Source organism: Ailuropoda melanoleuca, chromosome 8 (genome assembly GCF_002007445.2).
Source record: "Ailuropoda melanoleuca isolate Jingjing chromosome 8, ASM200744v2, whole genome shotgun sequence".
Taxonomy (NCBI): domain Eukaryota; kingdom Metazoa; phylum Chordata; class Mammalia; order Carnivora; family Ursidae; genus Ailuropoda; species Ailuropoda melanoleuca.
In genome coordinates, this window is record NC_048225.1 from 69,988,249 (window position 1) to 70,015,025 (window position 26,777).

The window sequence follows — 26,777 nt, forward strand, 5'->3', positions numbered from 1 at the left end:
GTTAAACATCATATAAGCAAACACGTTTTATCTATTCAAAACTCTGAGACACCAGGAGCGATCCTTCTCTCATTTCCAGGTGACACAGATAATACCCACCTCTTAGTAGACAACACAAAGATTGTTCAAGAAAGGCAGAACAATGGATTACAACGAACTGACTGTACCAGCAGATAATTTAACCCACTTTTAAGTTTAAAAATATAACCGTACCTGCCTTAACAACAACCAGTGGATTTGGATTCTCAACTCAGTAAATGCCAGCAAAACGACAGGAATGTTAACAAAAGCTATCTCAGTTGCAATCACATAAGCATAGTCTCTGGGTGAAGGGCTGAAATAGTGACGCAATTCTAAACACGTATTGTGCTCTGTGGTAAGCAGACCACACTTCAACAACCACTCTCCGTAACAGTCGCACAGCTATTAAAACCTGTACTGTGTCCCGAGCACAAGCTGGGTAAGTAAGCAACTTTTAGCCTGGAGGAGAAATTCAGGAGCATCACAGTGGCTGTCCCCAAACACGTGAAGGGCTGTCAACTAAAAGAGGGCAAAAAAACTTACTGTTTTATTTTGTGTTTGTGTGTGAGCCCAGGGCACAAAATCCATTGACAGGTGGCAGTTATAGCAGAGCAGACTGTGACATAAAGAACTTAGAGATAATGAGTTCTCTACATAAAACAGCTCATCCTCATGGGGACCGAAGGGAAGGGACAAACAGGCACAGTGTACTTGCTGGCGACCAGGGGCTTGCGGATGTTACCGTACATAACATACACGGACATTTGTGAAGAGGCAGTGCGGTTCCCACTTCAGAAGAGGAGACAGAGGTCCACACATATTATCTGGGAAAGATTTATGCTCATAAGGAATCAATACATTTTGACAAAACATGAATAATCTATACCTAAATCTGAAAAACAAAAGCATTAGCTAAAAGGTTTTTGCAAAGGGCTTGTTTTGTTGTTAGACCTTCATTCACTCATGTCTGAGGGAAAGAAGAGAGAAGGACCAGATTATAACCAGTCTTTCTACTTCTACACATCTTCTATGATAAAAATAAAACACTTTTCCCCAATACTCAGCATTCCACTCTTAGCACTTCTGTTCAGCAATGTACTAGAGGTTCCAGAAGACAAAATAAAGAAATAAAGGCAGGAGGGGGAATAAAATGAACAAATAAACAAAAACCAAAAAAAAAAAAAAAATGGCATCTAGTCTGGAACAAGGAGAAGCACAACTGTCTTTATCTGCAGGTGACTTGACTGTCTCTGCAGAATGCCATGGAGTCTATGAAAGAGATAACTATGAACTGATTACATGGATTTACAAGGTTGCCAGAGAGGAGATGAAAATACAAAAATCAACCCTACAGTTGACCCTTAAACAACAGGAGAGTTACGGGCTGACCCCCTCCAGAGTCAGAAATCTGTGTCTAACTTGTGACTCTCTAAAAACTGAACTACTAATGGCCTACTGCTGACCAAAAGACTTAGTGACAAGAGAGACAGCCAACTGACACATATTTTGTATGTTATATGTGTCATACACTGTATTCTTATAATAAAGTGATCTACAGAAAATATTAGGAAAGTCATAAAGAGAAAACATTTACTATGCTGTATTTATGAAAAAAATTCTACATATAAGAGGACCTGCGCAGTTCAAACTCTTGTCGTTCAAGAGTCAAATGGATTCTAGCAATGAACAATTAGAAATCAATATTTAAAATACCATTTGCAGTAGCAACAAAAATCTGAAACACAGGGATAAATTTGACAATACATGTGTGTCAGACACTAAAAACCAAACAGCTGACACAGAATGACAGACTTAAATAAATGGATCAGAAAACCCAATCTTGGTAAGAAGTCAATTCTCCCCAAACTTATCTATAGATTCAACTAAATTCCAATCAACATCTCAGCAGGCTTTACTTATTTATTTTTGAATTGACAAGTTGATTCTAAAATTTGTATGGAATTGTGAAAAACACAGAGTAGCCAAGACAACTTTGCAAAAAAAGAACAAACTTAAGACTTATATTAAACTTAGACTGAAATTACTTAATTCCAAGATTTACTATAAAGCTATGATAATTAAAATGGTGTTCTGGCATAAAGATAACCAAAAAGACCCACAATACAGAATGACAGAGTCCAAAACAGACTCACGTGTATATATGGTCAAGGTCAACTGACCTCCAAAACAGACTCACGTGTATATATGGTCAAGGTCAATTGATTGTCAACAAACGTGCCAAGGCAATTCAATGGGGAGAGGACAATCTTTTAACAAACGGTGGAACAAGTGGATTGCCATATACAAAAAAGGTGAACCTTGATCCTTACCTCACACCATATGAAAAAATTAATTCAAAATGGATCAAAGGCCTAAATCTAAAAGCTAAAACTACAGAAGTTCTAGAAAAAAAATAGGAGAAAAATCTTAGTGACCTTGGGTTTGTCATAGATTTTTTTTTTTTTTTTAAAGATTTTATTTATTTATTTGACAGAGATAGAGACAGCCAGCGAGAGAGGGAACACAAGCAGGGGGAGTGGGAGAGGAAGAAGCAGGCTCACAGCAGAAGAGCCTGATGTGGGGCTCGATCCCACAACGCCGGGATCACGCCCTGAGCCGAAGGCAGACGCTTAACCGCTGTGCCACCCAGGCGCCCCTGTCATAGATGTTTTAAATGTGATCAATACTCACTAATATTTCACAATACATACCACAAGCAAAAATACATACCATTTCTTGGTCTTTTCACAATGGATGACTTCCTTGGAAGATTTAACCCTTTAATACTGATCACTTGTTCAATGCCCACAGTACTTGGATTTTCCTTCAGTCTTTTAACATCTGAAACAACATCCCGCTCAAGTCTAGGGCAATAATTCCTATGCCAAATGCTATTAACATTAGATGACTTCTGACATGTTTTGTCATTCCAACTCTGACTTCTTGACTGGGCAGGCTACAACAGTAAAAAGGAAAAGGATTACTTGAAGGAGGAAAATACCCAAATCATTTCCCTCTCTATCAACATAAATTATAAGTAAATAATTTACTCTTTTGAACAATTTTTGATGAAATATCTGTTCTCTAATAACATTTTCTACTTTTTCTAACATTTTCTACTTTTATGGGACTACACTTTTCCATTAAATGTGTCTTATACTCCTGGGTCTGTTTCTCTTCTAATGAAGGTCAAGTGACCTTTTTAGTTCATTTTTAAGAAATAAAAAGTGAGGGGCCCCTGGGTGGCACAGCGGTTAAGCATCTGCCTTCGGCTCAGGGCGTGATCCCGGCGTTATGGGATCGAGCCCCACATCAGGCTCTTCCACTATGAGCCTGCTTCTTCCTCTCCCACTCCCCCTGCTTGTGTTCCCTCTCTCGCTGGCTGTCTCTACCTCTCTGTCGAATAAATAAATAAAATCTTTAAAAAAAAAAAAAAAAGAAAGAAAGAAAGAAAAAGTGAATCTTCCTGAACAGTGCAAGAAATGAAAATACACTTGAAGAAATGTGGCCACAACAAAATACTTTTAAAATTTGAGTATTATTTCAAAACACAATCTCAATTAGTTTAATAATGATCTGGCAATAAGCCTCCAAATAGTCACTTACCCTTTATACAGAACCTGATCATTAAAACCATAAAACCATATATTTACGGTAAACAGCCGTCCCATCTCTAAAGTCTGGTTGAATTTAAACCAAAACGATCTAATTTATTTTTATTTTTTAAAAAGATTATTTATTTATTTGAGAGAGAAAGAAAGAGAGAGGGAAAAGCGAGAACACAGAGGGAAAGGAGGGAGAGGGACAAGCAGACTCCCCACTGAGCAGAGAGCCTGATGTGGGGTTTGATCCTAGGACCCTGAGATCATGAGCTGAGCTGAAGGCAGACGCTTACCTGACTGAGCCACCCGGGTGTCCCCAAAATGATCTAATTTAAAACTCTAGTTTCCATGTGACCCATACTTGGTGTCATCTGTAGTGGACAATACGGACAGACAGAAAGCTACCTGGATCTACACTGAGTCTTGAATAAAACTTTCTCTGAGAAAGAGACTTATTGCCAGAAAGCGCTGGTATGCAATCATTCTTAATGCTAATATAAGTTATTCACAATGACAACATGTTGTAATATGTGATCTATTAAAAGGATAGCAATGATATTCTAATAGAGCAGAGAGGCAAAGGGAAAAATTAACAAAGGCATAAAAAAATGTTGGTACTTAGGGCATGAATTCCACTCGACAAAAATCCCACCTAAACTTGGAATCTAATCGAAGCCTCTCACTTAAAGAAACGATAAAAATAAAACAAGGTGACATTCAGGATACTTTGCTTTCAAAATTAACAAGGAAGGTTATTCAGAATAATTGAGTGAATGGTTATGAAAAACAGCTTAAGCACAATAATAACTCATGGCATTAGATCCCATTGATGGTTTTACTGAAGCAGGCAAGTAGAAAGCCAGCCTGGGAGGACAAATTTTAGATAAACAAAAAGAATGAATTAGTTTGGTACAACTCATGGTTCCTACAGAAATTTCTCTGCAAAGGGTGGTACTCTTACTGAGCCACAACACTCTCGTTATGTCTGGACATATTCAACACAACCAACTCTTTTAAAGCTTCTGAGACAAAAGAATAACTTAAGAATCATTCCTGATGAAATTATAATAGCAGCAGTAATTCAAATGTGTAAAGAAGACTGCGGAGTAAACACTTTTCAGTCCCCTTCCTTTGATTACCATCTCCCCAAAACAATAAGCAGATAAACTCGATCTGCAGTAAAATTGGGAGATAGCTGTATGGTCCAAACCAAAGTGAAGACAGAGTACAGAGAAATTTTAAGAACTTAGCAGAAGAGGGATCAAGCCCAAGTGTCTGCAGAAAAGAATCCCAAAGGGGAGTCAATTTCACCTACACAAACATGAGAAAAGCTCAGGGATTTAAGGCACCAGGTACCATGCAGGCCGCATATGGGGAAGGGCTAAGAAAGGGATTATTTGACCCCTGGGCCCTTATCTTCCACCTGACCTTACAGTCAACTCATCTACCTGCCTTCAGAACCAGAGCAACTGGTCAGGTGAAACCCGGAAACAGCAGGCACTTCAGAAGATGGGAAAATCCATTTGTCTGAAGACAGAGGTCAAATGAAAGGCCCACCCCAACTGTCCTTCCCTAACCTGTTCTCAAAATACAAACTGCCACGTATACATGTCCTAAGTAGAAACTGGAGGATCCCTTTCTGGAAAAATGGAACTGTGCAGAGAAAACAAAATCAAGCCAGCTTTTTGGCAACCAGACCACCAAAGAGTAAAGCCCAAGATTATAAGTCCCAGTCATTCACACATCTTCTCCAGCTGCTCAGTGTCTCTCTCAAACAGGAACAGCTAGACAAGAAGCTTCAGATGTTCGAAGTAAGTCTCCACCATGAAAGAGAAAAGGCCAAAACAAGTAGAAAAAAACCAATTCAGAGCAAACAGAATGCAGAGAACGGCAGAAAATGTGCAAGAAATTATAACTGATATTCTCAGAGAGATCCATTACAATCTTTTTTTTTTTTTTTAAGATTTTATTTATTTATTTGTCAGAGAGAGAGCACAAGCAGAGGGAGCAGCAGGCAGAGGGAGAGGGAGAAGCAGACTCCCTGCTGAGCAGGAAGACCGAAGCAGGGCTCTACCCCAGGACCCTGGGATCATGACCCGAGCCAAAGGAAGATGCTTAACCGACTGAGCCACCCAGGCACCCCCATGACACAGAATCTTTAAAAAAGTATGATTAAAGAAAGCACCCTTACATAAGAAAATGATAGTAGAAAAAATTTTACAGAATTTTCAGCAGTGACAGAAATGTTCTGTTCTGTCCAATATGGTTAGCCACTCGCAAGGTGGCCAACGTAACTGAAGAACTAAAATTTAAAAATTATTCAATGTGAATTAATTTAAATAGTAACATGTAGCTACGGGCTACTCTACTGAATAGTACAAAGTTTTACTGAAGAAAAAAAAAAAGACAAGCATTTCCACATGAATAAAACAGAAAAAGTCAAAGACTAGGAAATACCACATCTAATTAAGAGAAGTTCTAGAAAAGGAAATAAAAGAGGAAAGAACAACCTGAGTTAAGGGCTACATGATTTGAGCTGATGAGCATAATGTTCTTGCCCCCTTTCTCATGGAGCCTAGAATACATCTCTATTACAGAAATTCCCACATTTGTATGTATACAAACACATCTCCCTCTCCCAAGGCAATGAGCACCTGAGGAAGAGTTATATTTTATTTTTTTTTTATATTCCAGAACACTCGCTAACCTATGCTTGTTATAGTGAGTAATAATGCTCAGTCAAGAACTGAACTAGCGAGCAAGCGTAGAAAGACCCGAATTAGACTGGAAGCTAAGACAAAGAAGAAACTGTCACTCAGAACGAAAAGAAGCAAAAGGACTTAGCAATGAAAGAGATGCCCACCTTTATTTCCAAGTTTTCTATTCTGAGAATGAAAGAGATCATGTAACTGATATCATTCCTTCAACAAAAAACGTGGTAAATATAATATAGTAGTGAAGTTCATAAAGCACTGTCTTTATGAGAATTATACCCTGCTGGGAAGAATCACAAAGTAAACTACGGAGACGTAAGTTAGGCAGCAGTAAGGGCTAAAAAGGAGAAATGTCACTAAGGAAAGCTGTTAAGGAATTCTTTGGACTATGGATAGATTTAAGGTTATAGGAAATCATTTACGTAGAGATCCAAGAAACATTTAGAATTATGCAGCTGTTACTAGGCTAGACATTAGGTTAAAGATGTGAGAGTTATCTGCATAAATAAGATAATGTCATCAGAACTTACTTAAGGAATAAATATGAACAGAAAAGAGAACAATGTGGGAAAGGAGAGAACGGTGGGGAAGTGTGTCAGAAGGGATATACACAACTGGGGAAAAGTGAATAGGAAAGGGCTCAGGGACACAGCGCTGGGGCGTTCTGTTAATATTTGTGCCATGCTCGTGAATGCGTGAGAAAACAGCATTTACTTCCAATGGCAGCGTTTCTAGGTTTGAACCTTCAACTATGCCAAATGTCCGAGGCAAATGGGGTGGGACGAGAAGAAAGGAAGGCATCAAATGCTTGTAGATTCAGGCGAAATGTTCATGTCTAAAGGTCTGGCGATATATCACTTGGTTGCTTTTTAATTTAAGGAAATTAACCAATATATCTATATTCTAAGACAGACAATTTCTCCATCATTAAGTTGTTTTAAACCCACCCTCTGCACAGTGCTGGGATATAGAGATGCTCAGAAGATGTTTACTAAATGAAGATTTGCCTTTAGTCACAGTTCCTGGGTGTCTGGGTGGCTCAGTTGGTGAAGTGTCTGCCTTCAGCTCAGGTCATGATCCCAGGGTTCTGGGATCGAGCCCCCCCTCCAGCTCCCTGATCAGCAGGGAATCTGCTTCTCCCTCTCTCTCTGCTCATGCTCCCTCTCTCTCAAATAAATAAAATAAAAATAAAAATCTTCTAGTCAGAGTTCCTGAGATGTAATTAAAACGTGCTCTCTAAAAGTGAAGTCATTAAAAAGAAGAAGTAAGTCCTTAAGATGTTACCGCAGCAGTGTCTGGATTGTAGTCATCAATCTGTTCCAAAGTGTTTATATCTTTATTTCCAAGGGCTATCTGGAGAGCTACGGAATCATCAAAATACCTTGGTTGGTAAGATTAAGGAAAAAACGCCATTATTAACAGCGAACAACAGTGCAGTAAGACCGAAGGTGTACTCTACCGTCATGGAAACTCTTCAGGCTTAGGACCTCAGCACATCCTCCTTACTTTCTACACTTGGCATGACTGAAACCGCAGGTGTCATTTACTAGGTTCTACTTGTCACTGCAGGAGCTGGCTGTCTTTGGAAACAAAACCCTTCCAAGGGAGATGGAGAGGGAGTCCTGGCCACCGGCCACGTGACTCTCGGCTCCGAATCAGCCTGTGTGCGGGCAGCCGGGGGCTAGGAGCAGGGCAAGGTCAGCCGGTGTGCTCACACGTCCACAATGCCCTTCCTAGGAAGTGGCACTTGCTGGTCAAGAAGTGGCACCTTTGGAATGTGCGGCTTAAGCAACGGAGTCAGTACGTGCTCCTGTCAAGGCCACCTAAGTAATGAGCACGTTACAGTGAGTGAGTCGCAGGTTTATCAGCAAAAAGGGGCTCTGAAGTGTCACCAGCATGCTCATTACAATGCAAAACATAGGACTCAGTATAAAAGAGAAAACAAGAAACAATCTGCAGGCTTTTATTGAACGCCTTGCCAAGAATATCACCATAAACATATGGAAGTGTGACATTCTACTATTCTGGTTCAAAAAGGATACTGCCCAGCGTAGCTTAGTGTTTCAGGATCAATGTCATCTTCGTAGGCATTCAGAGGGATGAGTTTCCTTCCGATGGGATCAAAAACTAGCTGATAAAGGAAGGTATTGTTGGCTCTGATAAATCCTTCAATGTAATCCTCTGGGACTGTTATATTCATCTTAAGATAGTGTCCAATTTTCTTGATAACCTAATAATGGATGTAAAAACATTTACTAGTTATCTGCAAATACAGAATAGGGAGTATCACCAAGATCAACTGGTTCACATTAGAGGAGGCTGAGGAGAGACAGAAAATCAACTGATTTTATCTGCTTTGAAAGCCTCTACCAGCAAACACACCCATGTCGTATCACTAAAAACTGTCTTTGTAACAGTATTTTCTTCGATTTTTCTATTATTAACCCAATGAACAAGTCAGTTACACATCCAGTTTATATTCCCAGGTGTGACATTAAGACACAGTCCTCGCCCTCAAAGTCCCTTCCATCCAAAACCCAAAATACGAACATACAAAACCTGAGAATTAAAAATGAAGTCGACATTCTAACTTCTGTTAGAGTCATGGATGATTAAAGCTGGTAGTGGTTTAAATACTTCCTAACACACTCACGGACGAAGAAGGGGAGAGCCACATAGCAGAAGCCGGTGGCCCTGGAGTCACCAGCTGCTCTGTGCACGCAGCTCCCTTCCCAGCTCCACCACCACCCCCGCCGGATGACCACCCAAGGGGACTGGGGCTGCGGTGGCGAGATGAGCTGCTTCAACGGATGCTGTTTTTTTGTTGTTTTTTTTTTAAGGTAAAGATATCAGAGAAGCGATAGAGCGATGATGCAGGTGTCTCAGTTTTGGGGGGACACAGGACACGTGATACTGCGTCAGAGGAAGTAGGCAGGAGAACCCAACTGTCCTCTATCAAGCCATGTGAAAGAGATTTACATAAATGTGCAATTCCTGTCATAACTTTCACGTTTTCAGAAGACACGGCTATTTTTCATTAAAACATACTATATATGCTAACATGTAATGAATTTATTTTTATTAGCTTTAAATTAACAAACATTTTATCTTTGAATTTGATTCAGTAAATATCAACAGCTATACCCCATTTAACAAAAATTATTGCCACCAAGAACTTTAAAGAGTGTAAAGGGATCCTGAGACCAAAAAACTTGAGAGCCACCACTACAGAGAACAGGACAGAAATTGAAAGATTATACGTTTTAACATTAATTCTATCTAGAACATTTTGCCCTTAAATCTCTTTACATTAGTCTTCATTTAAAAAATTTTGCCAATTGCTTAAAGCAGGTCCATCAGTTGCCAAAAGCAAAATTCTAGTGTTTTAGTCATCTTGTCCTTTTGGTAACACAATATGGGCTACTGACAGGATAGAATATTTAAGATTCATATTTTGAAGGGTTTACCCATGATGTAAGAAACGCTCCGGAAACCGAACGGGACACTGGGCGACTCCCTCTTACCTTCACGATGTCTGGATTACTGGCCAGCCTTAGCACTTTGCAGGCCTTTGCTAAGCCAATCCCACGCAGCGAGGAGAGGTAGTCGCAGCCCGACAGGATGCACATGTAGCGGAACTTCTCCTCTGTGAACACGTCCCCGAGCTGTCTGCACATGCCCAGCCGCGCCTGGTCAATTTCTAGTCCATTTCCAAACTGGTCCATTTTTAAAATCACCTTCAAAAGGAAGGGAAATTGTTAATGCCCATAAGGGTCATTTTAATTTTTCATTATCTAATCAATCCACTGCGATATTACCAAGAATTCTTTCTTGTTCTTCACCAGCGCACTGAGAGAGAGGAGAGATAGGCAGGCCAGTTAATTACTGTGAAACCTGCAAATAACCTGAAGCACAGACGATGACAGACCAGGTCGTGCGCCTGGACGTCCTTGTTCTGACTCTGGGAGAAAGAATGCCCTTTCTGCACTTCATGCCTCCCACTGACATCCAGGGTTGTCATGGAGATCAAAGAGCAATTTATACAATAATCCTTTTTCTTATTCTTAAAGGAATACATGTTCATCATGGAAAATCTGGAGAACATGGAAATTCAGGAAGAAAACAGAAGTTGCCTGACATCTCTCATCTATGACTGTTACCCAGTATTAACCCTTTGACAGATCCTTCTAGTCATCTATGAAATATGAAAAATCTATGAATAAATGCTATAAGTAACATTGGCAGTAACAAAAATGAGATCTTGTAGTTTCGTATCTTAATTCTCCCCTTGTTATATCATGATAAAATTTTCCATTAAACAGTTTTATACATAATTCTAAATAACTGCAAAGCATCCGGTTGGATAAGTTATTTATCTCACCTTATTGAAAAATGTAAAGCATATAAATTATACCAAAATTAAGAATAGTAAATCTACACCCTATTGAATTTGGATAAAAGAACGAGACTTTCTAACCTAAAGGGCTTATCCTGAAAAAGTGTCCAGATTACATAAATGTCAAGCAGCAAAACTGCTCTTTTCATTTAAATTAAAATAATTATTAGCATTGTAAGTAGATATTAGCTGCAGGTATTAAATAATGATTCCTGGAGAGGAAAAACCTTACTTCCAACTGCACATAAAGCAGCATATGGTAGTTGTAGTCAAGTACCTTTTTACAGCCAAAAGCGAGGAGGTCCGAGTCCTCTGTGACTATGGCCTGTACGATACCAGCTTTGTTGAGATAGGCCAACTGCGCATCCGCTTCGTACGGAGCCACAAGACAATCTACTCCCTGCGACCGAGCGGCCTGCCAGAGAAGGTCACGGTCAATCTGCAGCACAGCATCTAGAAAGCACTCAACGACCTCCCATCTCATTACCAGCCGCAACACCACGTACATGATCGTGTTATTTTCAGAAATTACTTCCTTTGGGGTAGTTTTTTCTACCTTTAGTCCTGGCATATATTGAACTAATCATATAGCCACAAAGGCTTCTTTTTTAAAAAAATCAATTTATAGGAGAAAATACTGCTGTATATTCAGAAGGAGAGAAACAACTACAAGCCAGAAAACTTAATTATTTCAAATTGCAGAAAGCTTGCATCGTAAGAACAGCTACGCTCCAAAGGCATAGGAGACATCTGTCTGGAGCTCTGAATGTATTTTCCCATAAAAATAACATGCTTTCTTTTCAGACTACAAAAGTCTACCTGATACTGTTTTGATAAAACTACAGAATTTAATCACTATACTTATTTTCCCAGGATTACCAAGCCGTTTGAACAGAGGCCTGAAGAAGGGGATCTGAGGGCCGCGGCTGCCAGCCGTGGAAGATCTACGGTGAGAAGAAGCTTCTAGGCAGAAGCAGGTTGAGGAGACTAGGGGTCCGAGAGGTCCTGAGCCAGGGAGGCTGGTTCGACAGATCCCACGGCCATCAAGAGTGGAGGTGGTAAGTGCTGACGACTACATGGCATCGGGGTGAGACTGGCCCTCTAGGAACCATCCCTTCCATCTCTATGGAACAAGGTGCCCACCGAGCTCAAATAGTCACTTATGTAGGAAGGGAGAGTATCCCTTAGTCCCAGGATTTCTCCCTTGGAGGCTGTTGGGACCCGTCTCCTCTGCTGAAAGATACTGCTCCGTTCTCCCTGAGACCTGCCCCTTCCTGAGGTTAGGCCAGAGTAATTTCCCTCCCTTCACCTTCTTGCTCTCCCATCAGTAAATGACTCATAACTAGCTTTGATGAACTTAGCCACTTGTTACTTTGACTTTATTTCTCACTTGGCTTACTTTAATAACTTTGTGGGCCATCGCATGTGTGATATTGATAGAGCGGGTAAAACATTCTCTGGCTTCTGAGACTTTGCCCTCACGAAGAAGCTGCTTTCCCTTAAGAAGGTTGGCTTGTCGTCTTCTGCAAGGGGAGGAAAGTCAAGAGGCTGACTCAGGAAACCATAATAAAACGGTAATCCAAGAAATTTTCCTTTGGGGAAAAAAAAGTTTGACTCATCTGATAGTGTTTACCAGGTCCCTGAGAACATGAGCCAGATCTTTTGGGCTTCTAGGTAAAAGGAACACAAGCGATTTATAAGGCATGCACCCATAAGCTTATCCTCAGACTTCCAGAGCAATGCTTTATGTCAACAAGAAAATAGAGTAACTAAGACTCTTAAGAAAACCCGAGTCAAGGCTTTCACACCATCAAAACTAACTTTCAAGCATAAAGATGCACCTTTATCGACACATGAAGAACTTGAGAAATACCGTTTCTGTCAGCTTGTGGGATCTACTAGAGAACAAATTTCAGAAAAACACAAAATAACATCTGCATTAGAACTGTCTATAACAAGCAAATATGTCATTTGTAGAACCAATACTAAATACAGTTAAAAGGAGACAGTGACAGTACACGTTCTAACAATACAGAACTGCTACTTTTAAAATGAGAAAAGAGAGAGCATATGCAAAGGAAGAAATTTTAACTTCTCAATAATCCTACTGGTAGTGGTAATATCAGTATTTTATTCTGAATCTACTGTTGAGCGTAATAAAATACTTGTACTTATTTTGGGATAATACAAATGAGTGATTGTAAGATACTATGACTTCATTCCTCCTGTGCCCTTGAAAGTAAGGATTCTCAGTATGGAAGAAAGGAGATAAAGACGCATTACAGAAGAAGCAGAAACCCTGCAGTCGTGAGTCTGAGCTGGGCATCAGTCAGAACTCGTGAGGCTTTGATCTGTAAGTAACTGTTCACACACACACACACAAATTCCCTAGTTCCACTTTTAGACTGGGCTCCACAGATGAAGAGACTTGTAGAAAAGGATTTTAAGTGTCTCTCCCACTGCTACAGTGGCACAGGGAAAGACAAAGAACTGGTCAGAGACAGACAGCTGTAACTTTTTTTTTTTTTAAGCTGTTTTTAAGCTTAGCAAGAGAAAGTGAATAAATATCTGCAATTAGAATTAAGAACATAGTGTGGGACCCCCAGGTGGGATCTGGTTTGTATCAGTCCCTTAGCCAACTAGTTTGGACTGTCACCCATCCTTTTAGAACTAACCTAGAAACAACTAATTTTTTATAGTAAGAGTATATTTAGTAAACTGTACATTATTTGTAACAGAATGTGGGCTCAGACAATTTCAGTTACTCCTTTGTAAATAAACTTTATAAAGTTCTGGCTTTAAGAATCAGAGAACTCCAACCTGAAACTGATATCACACTGTATGTTAACTATACTGGAATTAAAAAAATTAATTAAAAATTAATCAAAAATCAATTAATTAAAAAATTTAAAAAAAAGAAGAAGAGCCCTCCAAGTCAGCTAGATTGAAAAACCTAGATGGGAAAAACTCTAACCTGATTCTAGGCCCAGAGAGAGCAAAACCAGGAAAGCAGCCCCCTAACAGAATGCTCTCAGCGAGGCTTACCGCTACCTGGGTGTGACTCACACTACCTTTCACAACTAAGCCCAGTGGTCTTTCCTATATAAAACACTGACACCTGGACCTAAGAACAAATACAGGATGAATGAGGTGGCATAGCTGCTTTATTAAAATACGGAAATCCCTTCTAAGGTCTGTTGTTATAAAATAACTAGAATCTGTTAAATATGAATAAAATTTCTAGGGTAACTATTAAAAGAAGAGAAACAGAATGCATCATTTTTCAACTAGAAACAAGAGGCAATATAATAAGGGTGGAAAAACAATCAATTCAGAAGTCAAACAAGGCAGGAGTTACCAAAAACAAAACAAAACAAAAGCAAAAACAAACAAACAAAAAAAAACAAACCAAAACCACAAAACACAAAAAAACAGAGAAAGAGAGAGAGAGAGAGAGAGAAGACAAATGTAAAATACTAAGAGAAATAATGTATTAAAATATATTAGTACTTAATGGTCAATGTAAAAGGAACAAACTCTCCATTTAAACGATTTTTCAAAAAGTGGCAAAGATCGACAGAATGGATATAAACAAACAAAACATGGGGTGTCTTGGGTGGCTCAGTTGGTTAAGTGGTTGACTCTTGATTTTGGCTCAGGATCTTGAGATCCAGCCATGCGCAGGTGGGCTCCCCACTCAGCGGGGAGTCTGCTCTAGATTCTCTCTCTCCTTCTTCCCCTCTCCCCACTCAAGCACAAGTGTTCTCTCAAATAAATAAATCTTAAAACACACACACACACACAAACACACGGTTATGTGTTCTTTATAAGAGGAAAACCTAAAAACCAATGATGTAGTAAAGCTAAAGGTGAACAAATAAAAAAAAAAAGTAGAAACATAGAAGAAAGTTATGGGTATGCTAATATCAGACAGAATAGACTTTAGGAATAAAAAGCATAACTAGAGATTAAAAGAGTCACTACATATTCTTTCAATTTACCACAAAAATGTAACTTATTGTAAACTTGAATGCAACCAATAAAATCACTTCAAAATAAACAAAACAAAAAGTGGACAAGAACTGTAAGGTAAATGACAAATCCACTACCAAATTGTAACATACTTTTCTCAGTAATTTATCAATAAGTAGACACAAATAAAAAAACAGACAAAAAACAAAACAGTAAAGATACAGATTTGAGCACCATAATCACTAAGCTTGACTTACTGGACAGATACACAATCCTCCTCTTAATAACTGGAGAATACACATTCCTTTCCAGCGCACAAGAAACGTTTAAAGAAATTTGTTCAAGTGCTAGGCTATAAAGCAAGCCTCAACAAACTAAAATTTAACAAAACTGGTATACAGACTACAGCATCAGACTTTAATGCAATTAAATTAGAGAGTCAATAAAGAATCAACTTACTCTCTTCTAGACTTTTCCACTTCCTTTTTAGAAGGTAAAGTACATCCATCAAATATGAGAATAGGCTTGATCCCATGAGAGAGTAACATATTTACGAACTTCATACAAAATCCTACATACCTATGAAAATAAAGGAGAATGCATTTAGATGCAGCATCTCGTAAGGTAATACTTCTGCTCTTCTTAAAACCAGATGAGACAGATTATGAAAAGAGAAGGTTTTTACTATTTTTTTTTTTAAATAAAACCATCTTTTTTATTCTCATTACCACTATGCTACTTTCTTTTTTTTTTTTAAAGATTTTATTTATTTATTTGACAGAGATAGAGACAGCCAGCGAGAGAGGGAACACAAGCAGGGGGAGTGGGAGAGGAAGAAGCAGGCTCACAGCGGAGGAGCCTGATGTGGGGCTCGATCATAACGCCGGGATCACGCCCTGAGCCGAAGGCAGACGCTTAACCGCTGTGCCACCCAGGCGCCCCTACTATTTTTTTTGAAGCAAATGCTTTCACAGGAAATGGAAACTCTAATTTAGACTTGGGTTCAAATCCTGCCTTGGATCCTAACGGTCTATAGGACAGTTGATGAGTATTTGACACAGCAAACCCTGCTTTTCTCCTCTGCAGATGAGAAGACTTCGACATCCCTTCCAGTTCCGATATTCTGTGGTTCCAAATCATGCCTTTTTCCCCTATTTTTTTTTTTTTGCTTTGAAAAATTTCAAACCTACTGAAAATTTGAAAGAATAGTACGATAAATATCTGATTCCTCCAACAATACCATTACCACACCCAAGATATTTAAAAGCAGCAAAATATCATCTAATATACAGTCTATATTAAACTTTGTCCAAGTGTCCCGGTATTTCTCGTAACCAGTGGTGTGCTAGTGAAGGTTTAACAACTAGTTCTGGGGGAAGGGGTGCCTGCTCTGTGGCATTTGTCAATCTCCCTGACACGAATATACTACAATGGTGAATAAACTACCAATGCGGGGTCAGCACATGCTGAACTGGGAGGACTTGGCTGCAGCACAGCATTGCTACGTTACCCACCCCCCAACAGTCTAGGATCCAAACAAGAATCATGTATTGCATTTAGTTTTGTTATTCCAGCAAGACAATTAACAAAAAGTGCCACATTACAACTTCTATCATTTATAAAGAAAAGGATATTTTAACTAAAGAACAGAAATTAACATATTATTAAAGGATAATCTTTTAAATCACATATCTTAATGAAAAACTATGTGGTCCTTCTTTTTATTGTGAACCAGTGACAACAGACATGCATTGGTCTACAGAACAGTGACTTTGTACTAATTCTGGGCCTACTAATGAAGTATCATAAAAAATAGGGGAAAGCAAATATAAAATCATAATAAATCTTAAAGAAAATTCACATATTCTTTAACCAGACAGAATACAAACATCGGACACCTGATGCAGAAATCTTCACAGGTCAGCTTATTAAATCTACTTGGTTCCTTATAACGGCCATAAAGGCTTATCATACATTTACCCCAATTTTCTGAACTTTTCTGGTTAATATCCCCACCCAAAAGTAGATAAGAAAGGAAAAATAAACTCTATCAAATATGACTTATTAGCTGTTGTGAGAAAAAAAAAAATTAAAGTCCACAATACTTTGTAGAAAGTCCTGAAACTTTTTAGTTCAATAATTTCACGGCAGGTCTGTGGAGTTCAGCAGTGGCATCTTTTTTTTTTTTTTTTTTTAAAGATTTTATTTCTCTATTTGACAGAAAGAGAGGCAGCAAGAGAGGGAACACAAGCAGAGGGAGTGGGAGAGGAAGAAGCAGGCTTCCCGCTGAGCAGGGAGCCCGATGCGGGGCTTGATCCCAAGATCACGCCCTGAGCCGAAGGCAGACACTTAAGGACTGCACCACCCAGGCACCCCAGCAGTGGCATCTTTAATAAAGGATATTTTCTAAATTTTCCACAAGTCTTCCAATTAGTCAAAAATCTCAGAATCCCCAAGAATTACAAAAAAACTAGAGAACTATTGAAGAACTATTCAAAGAAACACTGCAGGTAGAATGAAAAACTTATAGTCTTCAGCTCCACCTGCTGCTATTCAAATTCAGCAGCAGAAAAGATATGGCCTTCAAAAAAAAAAAAAAAAAGAGAGAGAAAAATTATCCCAGCAGATGGAGTGGCAGCAGGGCCCTGGCTCCTTCAGATCCTACATGTACTGTTCCAGGTCACTTTTGGTCCAATTAACTTGATAAGCATGAAAGCCCTAAACATTCACCATTCAATGAAGACTTCCCCTGTTAATATGCATTAACACAGTTTACCTATTTTTCACTGTGATTAAGTAAGTCATATCAAGATCCGGGAGCCTTTCCTATAGGAGATAAATTACATATTGCAAAAAAGAAAATTCATAATAGTGATCAAATCGCTCCGGAAAATCTCTGTTCTGAAATTATACTTGCTTCTTTTTCTAATGTTTCCATGTAAAAAAATACAGATTTTAGTCCATGGAACATGCCTCAAATGAGGTCATAGTTATGACTGGATCTCAGCAAGGCCCACCACTCTGGGCCCCAAGTAAAGCAGAAGTAAAAAGCCCCTTTGAAGCAACTGCTTTGTTTTGCAGACAGGGCTCAGTTTCTTAGGTAAAGAATAAAGGACACAGTGTTTGGTTTTTGTTTATTGGTGTCTTGATAACATCACAGAACGTAGTCGCTCCTGATTGGGCAATCTTCTCAGTCTCACTTCTTGATAAACCTGGCATTGAATGAAAACGATCCCAATATAGGTCTGATTCTTAGTTGGCAAAGAATTAACACAAGGTCCAAACTTACTTATCGGTAGGTTCACCTTTGGCTAGTTTCTCAGCACAAGCAATAGCTCCTTTGTGAAGCCAACAATATGTATCCACAGCCACTGCCTGTCCTTTATACTTCCTCACGTGGATGGGTTCAGAAGCGTCTTTGATAAACTGCAGTAATCCGTGTATCCCCATAGTGCCAAGCTAACTATGGGATGTAAGAGGAGAAAGGAAAAACAGCAATATTTAGAGAAAAATACATTTCCTCAAAAATTTTAGAAAAATAAGAAAAAGAGCTTGGAAACTGATATAGCAACCGAACTTAGATATTTGAGAATCACTGCTCTTTAATACTTTCACTGGGCTCCTCTCTGCCAAGAATCAGTCTAGAATATTTACATTAATCACCAATTCTAATGTCACTTGATAGGTCTATTTTTTCCAAAGTGCTTTCCCACTTGGAATCATAACGTGTGTTCCAAGCCTAGGCACCCAGGAGGTGCTGAAAGAGCATGAATCTCTCTCTCTCCAAAAAGGCATTGTTAAGATATACCCCCTTCGGCTCAGGGAGAAGCCCCTAAGTCGCTTCTATACAGATATTCTGGAGTGGGCTCAGAACTTTCTGAAGCAGTACAGTTGACCCTTGAACAAGAAGGGGGGTATTTGCACCCACCCCCCACCCAGTCGAAAATCCACGTATGATTTTGACTCTCCCAAAACTTAACTACTAGTAGCCAGAAGCCTTACCAATTACATAAACTCGGTTAACACATAGTTTGTATGTTATATGCATACTGTATTCTTAAAGTAAGCTAGAGAGAAGAAAATGGCATTAAGAAAATCACAAAGAAAATGCATTTCCCGTACTGTACTGCATTTATTGAAAAAATCCGCGAATAGGTGGACCCTCACAGTTCTAACCCCCTGGTTCAAGGGTCAGCTCTAGCACTCACCCCCCATCCCCACTCCTCAAGATAAAAAGTAAAAGCAATGGGGCTGAACAGCTGCTTAGCATTTCATAACATAAACCTCCCCCAGCAAACATTAAGTGTGGGGGGGAAAAAGAAGAAAGAACAGGGTAAGAAGTCAGCCTCACCTTGATACTGCATCAAAGCTCTGAGCTCCAGGACAGCAGCGCATTCACCGGTTTGGAGCCGGGTGGGGGATTCTGACTCTTCACTAAGGCAGGTAATTTGGACGCAGGTGTTCCTCAAGCCACAGTCTGAGAAAGGCAATTAGCCTACCTCTCAGATAACGCCTCTAAAGGGAGTTTTCTCCCCCTTTGAGGGAAACGGAGGTCGTACACATTTTGCGAAACCCGTCTCTTCTAAGCTAGGTGAATTCGCTGCCTAAACGTCTCCTCGTAGCGGAGTGGGAACGACCGCGGGCCGCAGGGCTGGCATCATCTCAGGGCGCCCGCCTGCCACACGCGAGGTACGACCACGCCGGCGACCTCACCGCTTCACTCCTGTCCACGGGCCGTGCACGAGGGGCCCGCAAGCCCATTCCAGAAGGCACGCTTCCCTTCGCCTGCAAGACATCACGAAGAAATTCACTTTTCCACATGCAGGAGCCGGGACGGCATGTGAAAACGGGGCTGCTGACTGGGGCGGCAGGCCTGCAGGAGTGCGGCGGGCGACCGTCCCTGCGCTCAGGGCGGCCTCGGCCCTGTCTGCACGCGACCAGCGCTCGGGATCCGCGGCCGGGGCGGGAAGACCCCGCCCGACCCCCTCCTCCGGGTCCTGCACGACCGGAGTCCCGGGGGACGCCACCCCGGGCCACGCACAGCCCGCTCCGATCCCTTCCCGGGAAGGGCTCTCCCCGTCCGCTCCAGGGCAGGTGTGCGGAGGTCTGACGCCCGCTCCCGACGCCCCAACTCACCTGGGCCCGAGCGCCCGAGGCAGGCGGCGCGGAACACCCGGAGCCGGGTGGCAACCGCGTCCCGAGGGCTTTTCAATTTGCGCGGGAGAGCCTGAGGTCCCGCCCCAGCGGAAGTGACCCCAGCGCGCCAGCCCGCGGCGCCCGCCCCGCTTCTCGCGGCCTCCGCTTCCGGGACCCGAGCCCCGCTCCTCGCCGGAAGCCATGGTGGCCACGGCCCCGCGACCCCTGCCGCCGCTGCCGACCTGGACCCTGCGCGGCCTTCCGAAGGCGCGGGCGGCGCTCGAGCCGCTGGCTCACGGGAAACGGCTCCCGGAAGTTGGTCGTGCTCTCCCTCGCGGGGGCTTCTGGGACTTGTAGTTCTCCGGGGACGGCGGCCTCCCTTCGGGGCTGCGGTGGTTTCAGGAGCGCCATCGCGTGTTTGTGTGCGGGTTTTTACAACCTGAAAGAGATCACTGCTGCAAATTAGTCCCCTAGTCCCTGTGGTGTGCGGCTGACCCCAAGGCTCTTAGCCCTGCGTGGGAGACAGAAGATGCGGCTTGAGTTACAGTAGTCTTTGGAGCCTTGCTGGAGCCTTCGGGACGGCAGAGAGGGGCGGTCAGGAAGTAGTTCGACTAGGACGGGACGGGGTCGCTCGGGGACCACACTCTGCCCACGCGGCGGCCGTGAGCCCTCCTCTACACGGGGCCTCACCTTCGGCCTAGAAAGGCTTGAACAAAACACCAGCGTAGTCGCTAACAGCTCGAGGCCGCTTCCCCAGGATGACCTTGGGCGCATTCAGGGGAACCTCAGGGCTCAGGGCTGCGCAGAGGTTCCCGTTTACACCTGATGGCCAGTCTCCACGGTCTGTAGGAGGGTCGGAGCCCCGACTTGGGCAGTCGCTGGTTCACACGCCCAGCTGACACTGCTCCCTAACCTGGTTCTGTCATTTCACCCGCCTGCCTCCGCGGAGCCTCTTTCCGTCCCTCCGGGCCCCTCAGCCTCTGGAAAACAACCCTCCCCCGGCCCTACAAATCAGTTAGGAGCAGGACTGTTGTTCCCTGTCGCAATCGTGTAGTCTGATCAAACTGTCCTTACGCTTTACCTAGTGCCCAGCTTCGCTCACCTTTGACCTAAATGGGGTGAGGTTGAGGGGCGCGGGCGGGCTTTGTAGCCAAATAATGAAAACAAGCCCTATGGCGCACAGATCTTAAAGACATTTTGGACTCTGGTGGTCAGTGGGGTGAGGCTTCCTGCCCTCCTGATACTCTAGACCTTGTATCTGTCCTCCTCCCTTAGGGATATTGTGGTAAAAACTGGGCAAGGGCCTTAATGAGACCAGACCGGGGAGTGTGTTCTGGGCCCAGGGACGGGCAGGAATAATTTGTACTCAAAGAGCCGGAGGGAAAGAAGCATGTTTTTAAAAAATGCTCCCCATTTGATGACCTTCTGTACATGTTTCTCCCATGCTTCTTTTAAAGTCTTTAAGATCCATCAAGCCAACATATTTTACCTTAGAAGTTGTTGAAACGGTGCCACTTTTGGGTTATGTGTTCAGTGGGTGCAGGGCTGCCACCTCCCCAGGTCTGGTCTTTAGAGCCGAGGCTGGAGAGGTGGTCAGGAAAGTTCTCCTCCCTTGTGCTTCCAACAGCGATGGGGAGACCTCACCCTGGGCCAGCTTGGAACTGACCACGCTGTTCGGTGGGGGGCAGTTTCAAACCGTAGGAGGGTAAAGAGGAGCTTAAGTGTGGGTGGGGCATGTTTGTAGAAAAGCGTTCTTGCAGTCGTTGGACTGCCCAGCTGCGGTAACTGCTTCAGTATATCAGATCCAGCCAAGAACAGGCCACATGTGGGGGTCTTAGGAAGGGACCCAAACCTCACAAAGACGCCCAGCCCCATAGACTCCACCATGAAGTGAACACAGGAGGTCGCTGGGCTAACGGACAGCCCATACCTTTACTGCTAATTTGATTCCCAAGTGTCCGACTGGATTCTTGGAAGCCTGGCACTTTGGGAAAATACCAGTTACGTTTCAGTGAACAGAATCTTTTGACTTTTTGAGAGGATAAAACCCTTTGAGCCAATTCACGAAGTAACACGCCTTTGGTGTCCCTGTCACGTACTAGGTGGTATGGGCAACATGAAGAAATGGTCCCTGTCCTCAAGCAGCTTGGGCTCTAGTTAGGAGACAAAACACGTAACCGTTAAAAACCCAAACAATAAATCATGATGGTGTGTGATTGAATTCTGCAATGAGTGGTGCAACACCTGAGTTCTTGGCCGAAGACAGTTCTCTGAAGTTTTCCCCGACACGCACCCGAACACCCTGTGACGACCCCTTTGTCCTGACGCGTCTCAAACTCTCTATTTTAATCAACTTTGCCCCTAGATTTAGCAAATAATAATACAGACCCAGTTAAATTTGAATTTCATATAAGCAAAAGAAACATTTTTAGTATGTCTACTGCAATATTTGGGACATATACTAAAAAATAAATCCAAGTTTATCTGAAATTCAAATTTAACTGGTATTCTGTATTTTTATCTGGAAACCTTACCTTGGGGGCAGGGATCATGTCTCCTAATTTTCATATCCCTGGTGTTTAGCTCTGGTGTTGATAAATAATGTCAGAATTTGTGGACTGATTAATGAATGGCCTGGGTACAGCACTATGCATTCTAGATTTTCTGGGCAGCTCTGATTTTTAATTTGGAAAAACACCACCTCTGTTGTGATGGAGCAGTGTTTTCTAAAATGTGGAACAGGGGTGATCATTCGGGGCCCCTCCACCTTTGTCTGGTTTCAGGCAGGGTGCTACAGCCACAGCTGATGAGCACATCCCCCCACCCCACACACTTAGACAAAAACCAGCACTTTCCAAGAAAAGGTGTGGAAATGGGCTCTTTTCCTTGACAGCACGGGAGGCTTTTGCTCAGCACCAAATTCCCACCGAGCCGTGGAGACTCGGAACTGGGAACGACCTGAGGTGCTGGGGAAGTCAGCATCCTGTGCCATGGAGTTGTGGGGACTGCGTTTTCACCCCGCTTCTCTCTTGAACTCAACACGACAGTGGGAAAAGCAGGATGCTTCCAGTGTAAGGGTGACGCTGATGAGCAGTAGTGGGATTGTGATATAGACCCGGAAGTGGGAACGTGGGAAACAAAAGCAAAAGAAGTGTCGCTTAAGTTAAGATCTTAGGCTTGCAGCGCGCTGACAGATCCCTGAAACACGCAGAGCATGACCTTCCTCAGGAACTCGTGGCTGCCTTAGGGCCTTCATGTTTAAAAGGGACCTTATCTCGGCAGCAGCTGGCCCCTCAAGGCCCTGAAAGCCTTGCTTCCAGGTTCCCGGGAGACTTGCGCTACCCCTAACCCCCACTGATTAAATAGTATATAGTGAGTCACTCCTCATTCCTGGATTGCTCTTTCTGCCCACAGGTCCTGTCCCGTGAGTAGGGAAGGGGTTAAGGGATAGGCAGGGGAGATAGGAGGCCCCTGAGCCCTTGACTAGGCTCCGAAACTACTCCTGGCAGGTGGAGACGCTGAGCCAGAGCCGAACAAGAGCTAAGGGAACAACCGAGATGGCGCGGGAGTCTCAAGGCCACAGGCTTCCCCGTCAGTTCTCAGTAAGACGGCCACTGGAAGCCCTCAGCGGCCGGCCATTCGGGACCCCGCTCACCCTAGAGTTAGTTCTCACCTTCACTTACTAAACTTTCACTTTGCTTCAGCCTTTGTGTCTGAGAGATTCCCTCTTCGACTCCGTGACACAAGAAGGCTGCAAGCCAGCAACAGAGCAAGGGGCCCTGTTCCCTCGCTGGTCACGAACAGCTCTAGTTTTCTGACCGAGGAACTTATTTTTAGGTGTCTGTTTTTGTAGCTCAATTTGACTGATTTTTACTTCCATTTAATTGTTTTTAATTATCTTAATTATTTTAATTGAATGACATTTTTAGTTACTTCTGTGATGACAAGTGATACTTATGATACAAAATGCACTTTTTAAAACATTTAAGTTAAAAATGAGTCAGTTTAAAGAAAATCTATGAAGTAAATAATAGGACAGGTGTTTCTCCTTCGTGGCAAATATGAGTTAAGTGGAGTTTCCCCAACAGTCATTTTCTCCCATCTTTAAAATACCCCTTCGGCTTTGGTCCCATTTCTCAGCTTCCCTTATGGTAAAATGTCTTGACAGAAGGGTCTGGGGGGATGAAAAAAGAATTGCTTGTTTTTACTTTCTCAAATTCTTCCATTCACTATTGTGTATTTTTTTTTAAAGATTTTATTTATTTGTCAGAGAGAGAGAGAGAACACAAGCAGGGGGAGCAGCAGGCAGAGGGAGAAGCAGGCTCCCCGCTGAGCAGGGAGCCCGACGTGGGACTCCATCCCAGGACCCTGGGATCATGACCTGAGCTGAAAGCAGATGCTTAACCAGCTGAGCCCAGCTCAGCGTCCCACACTGTTGTGTATTTTTTAATTGATGTATAATATATACAGAAAGATGCACAAATGCTACACCAATTATCCCAAAATGAATGTAACACGTTACCCCCATTCAGTCCCCCCAGAAGACTTTGTTCTCCCTTTCCGGTAACAAACATGTCTGTCCTTCTCAAAGGTAACCATGTTCCGTCTTCTAACTGCATGTGTCCGTTTTGTCTGGCTGGTAAAGTTTATGTAACTAGGACCACGCGGTTTTTATCCTTTAGCACTTGGCCTCTTTCACCTCCCGTTGTGAGGCTCACCCACATCTCTGAGGGAGCCTATAGTCCTGTTTTCTCTTCCATTTTGATATCTAATTCAGTGATGTGAATACAATTCATTCTTCTGCGGTTAGAATAGCAATCACACCTCCAGTGGTTCTCCGTGTTACCCTGACTTCCTCATGGCCCAAGGTCACTCACTCACCCCAAAACTTCCATTCTCTCTCTCTTTTTTAATTAGAAAAAGCAAAGTTGAGAGAATGCAGTCCCCTTTCCTGGTGAGCTCGGGATCAGTCCTACCACAGATAAAAAATAGGTGTGGCTTTTCTTGACTTGAGTGGGAAGGTGTGACTGGCAATAAGGTGCCAGGATAATAGTTCCAAGGTGGTAAGCTGCTGGAGGACAGATAGCTCGAAGGGACGCTGCCATTGAAAACCTCAGCGAAATTCAACCTGGAGCAAGAAGCGGACACCCATACGTCAGTGGAATGAGAAGAACAACCAGTAACAGCCTGCTTAGTGAGGAGAAATTCAAGATGGAGACTCTGGGCTTGAACAAAGGAGTCACACTGATGACGAGGGCACGAGGGGTCCTTGTGTCGAGAGCCAGATTGAGCATGAAGCAGCTGCTCTCAGAATGGAAGGATAATGAATTCAGGTCCACTTATTGGTCTTTCAGCCTCCAGGGCACTTTCTCAGCCAGCAGTTCTATTTTCAGAAGCTGAGGATAAACACAGGCTTTAATCTCACCATTTAAAATCTAATAAATATTTTTACCAAACATCTGCGGCCAATTTCCCCATTGTTCTTTTGTACATCTGTAGGCATGTTTTATCTCTGTAGCGGTCGTCTGTTACCCCTTATGCACCGCCTCACTTGGTTGAGAGCTTAAGCTCTGCACATACATTCCCTGGACTCCAACCTGGGCACACCACCTGTGAGCCATTAATGAGCTGACTTGGGAAAATTTCCTAGTCGCCTTATTTTTCAGTTTATCTGCAGCTGGGGTGGACAATAGATCTAATAGGATTGTGAAGATTAAGTGAGATAATGTATGTAAAGCAAATACAGTGTCTCCATATTGGTTAAGTGAAAAAAAAAAAAAGCCCACGATATTTGTGGTATATAGTGAGCTGAGAGCTTTCACACACATTTTTTATTTGGTGAGAGTTCAGGTTTGTCCTTTTCATGAGAAGGAAGGAGGTGTTTGGCTCTGTTCAGGGCTCACGTAGTATCAGAACAAATGGCAGAGTCAGGATACTGTATCTAAGAAGACATTCGCGTCCTCAGGTTAATGGCTTCTCGCGTTATGGTACTTCCCTTTAAAATGAAATTGCTCTTCTTTCTGTAGTCGATTTGGCCAACTTCATTCATAGCAGAAGAATCAAAATGAGAGCCCAGGTCTCCTGCTGCACGACCCCCTCCTGAATCTGTGGTCTCCCTCAAGAACTGCTCAGAAGGAGCTTAACTGGTTAAGTAAAACTTGTGCCTGTGCATATCATCACCCATTTCTGGAACTTGCTGGGACCTAAAAGAATACTTAGTTACGTAAGGGAAGGAAATTGAAATTCACTGTGCAGAAGAAGTCTTTTAGTAGCAAACGACAGAAACCCAACTTAAACTAGCTCTTTTAAAAAGGGACTTTATTCCCTCTGTTATGGGTTGAATTCTATCCCCTCAAAAAAGATATGTTGAAGCCCAAACTCCTAGTTCTTCAGAGTGTGACCTTATTTGGAGACAGGATTATTACAGAGATAATTAAGGTAAAATGAGGTCATTAGGGTGGGATCTAATCCAACGTGACTGAGGTCCTTAAGGAAAGGGGAACGTGGGTACAGAGATGTGTCTAGAAGGAAGACAGTGTCAGAGACACTGGGGAAGCTGGCCATCTACAAGCCAGGGGGAGAGCCCTGGACACATCCCTCCCTCACAGCCCGCGGAAGGAACCAACCTGCCAACGCCTTGATCCTGGACTTCTGTCCTCCCAACTGTGAGATAAGAAATTTCTATTGTTTAAGCCACTTGGTATGTGGTATTTTGTTGCAGCAGCCCTGGGAACGTAGTACACCCTCTTATACCTGGAAAGTTCGGGAGTAGAGTACGGAGTTAGGCAGGGGTGGGTCTAAGAGAACAAATGATGTCATGAAGACTTGACACGAAGTGTTTGCAGGCAGGCTGTGCATGTGAGGAAACTTGCAGCTCAGAAGTTAATATCCAGCCGCTTAGCAGCTTCATGGAACAAGGAGCCTTTTCTCAACTGT

General features: G+C 42.6%; 1 protein-coding gene across 2 annotated transcripts in view; it reads right to left on the reverse strand.

Annotated features, from left to right (window-relative positions):
* EXO1 (exonuclease 1) overlaps positions 1-20,009 on the reverse strand; it is a 35,407-nt gene extending 15,398 nt beyond the window's left edge. The window contains exons 1-10 of one of the 2 annotated variants that reach the window (XM_034666662.1): positions 19,842-20,009; positions 19,057-19,490; positions 17,995-18,168; positions 15,165-15,284; positions 12,133-12,256; positions 11,011-11,148; positions 9,862-10,074; positions 8,380-8,567; positions 7,622-7,718; positions 2,752-2,977 (exon numbers count right to left, since the gene is read on the reverse strand). In XM_034666662.1, the coding sequence (XP_034522553.1) occupies positions 2,752-2,977; positions 7,622-7,718; positions 8,380-8,567; positions 9,862-10,074; positions 11,011-11,148; positions 12,133-12,256; positions 15,165-15,284; positions 17,995-18,155 (1,267 nt within the window). In that variant the 5' untranslated portion in view covers positions 18,156-18,168; positions 19,057-19,490; positions 19,842-20,009. The remainder of the gene's footprint in view (positions 1-2,751; positions 2,978-7,621; positions 7,719-8,379; positions 8,568-9,861; positions 10,075-11,010; positions 11,149-12,132; positions 12,257-15,164; positions 15,285-17,994; positions 18,169-19,056; positions 19,491-19,841) is intronic. The other variant, XM_002918458.4, reaches the window with a different exon arrangement.
* Positions 20,010-26,777: the final 6,768 nt, after the last annotated feature.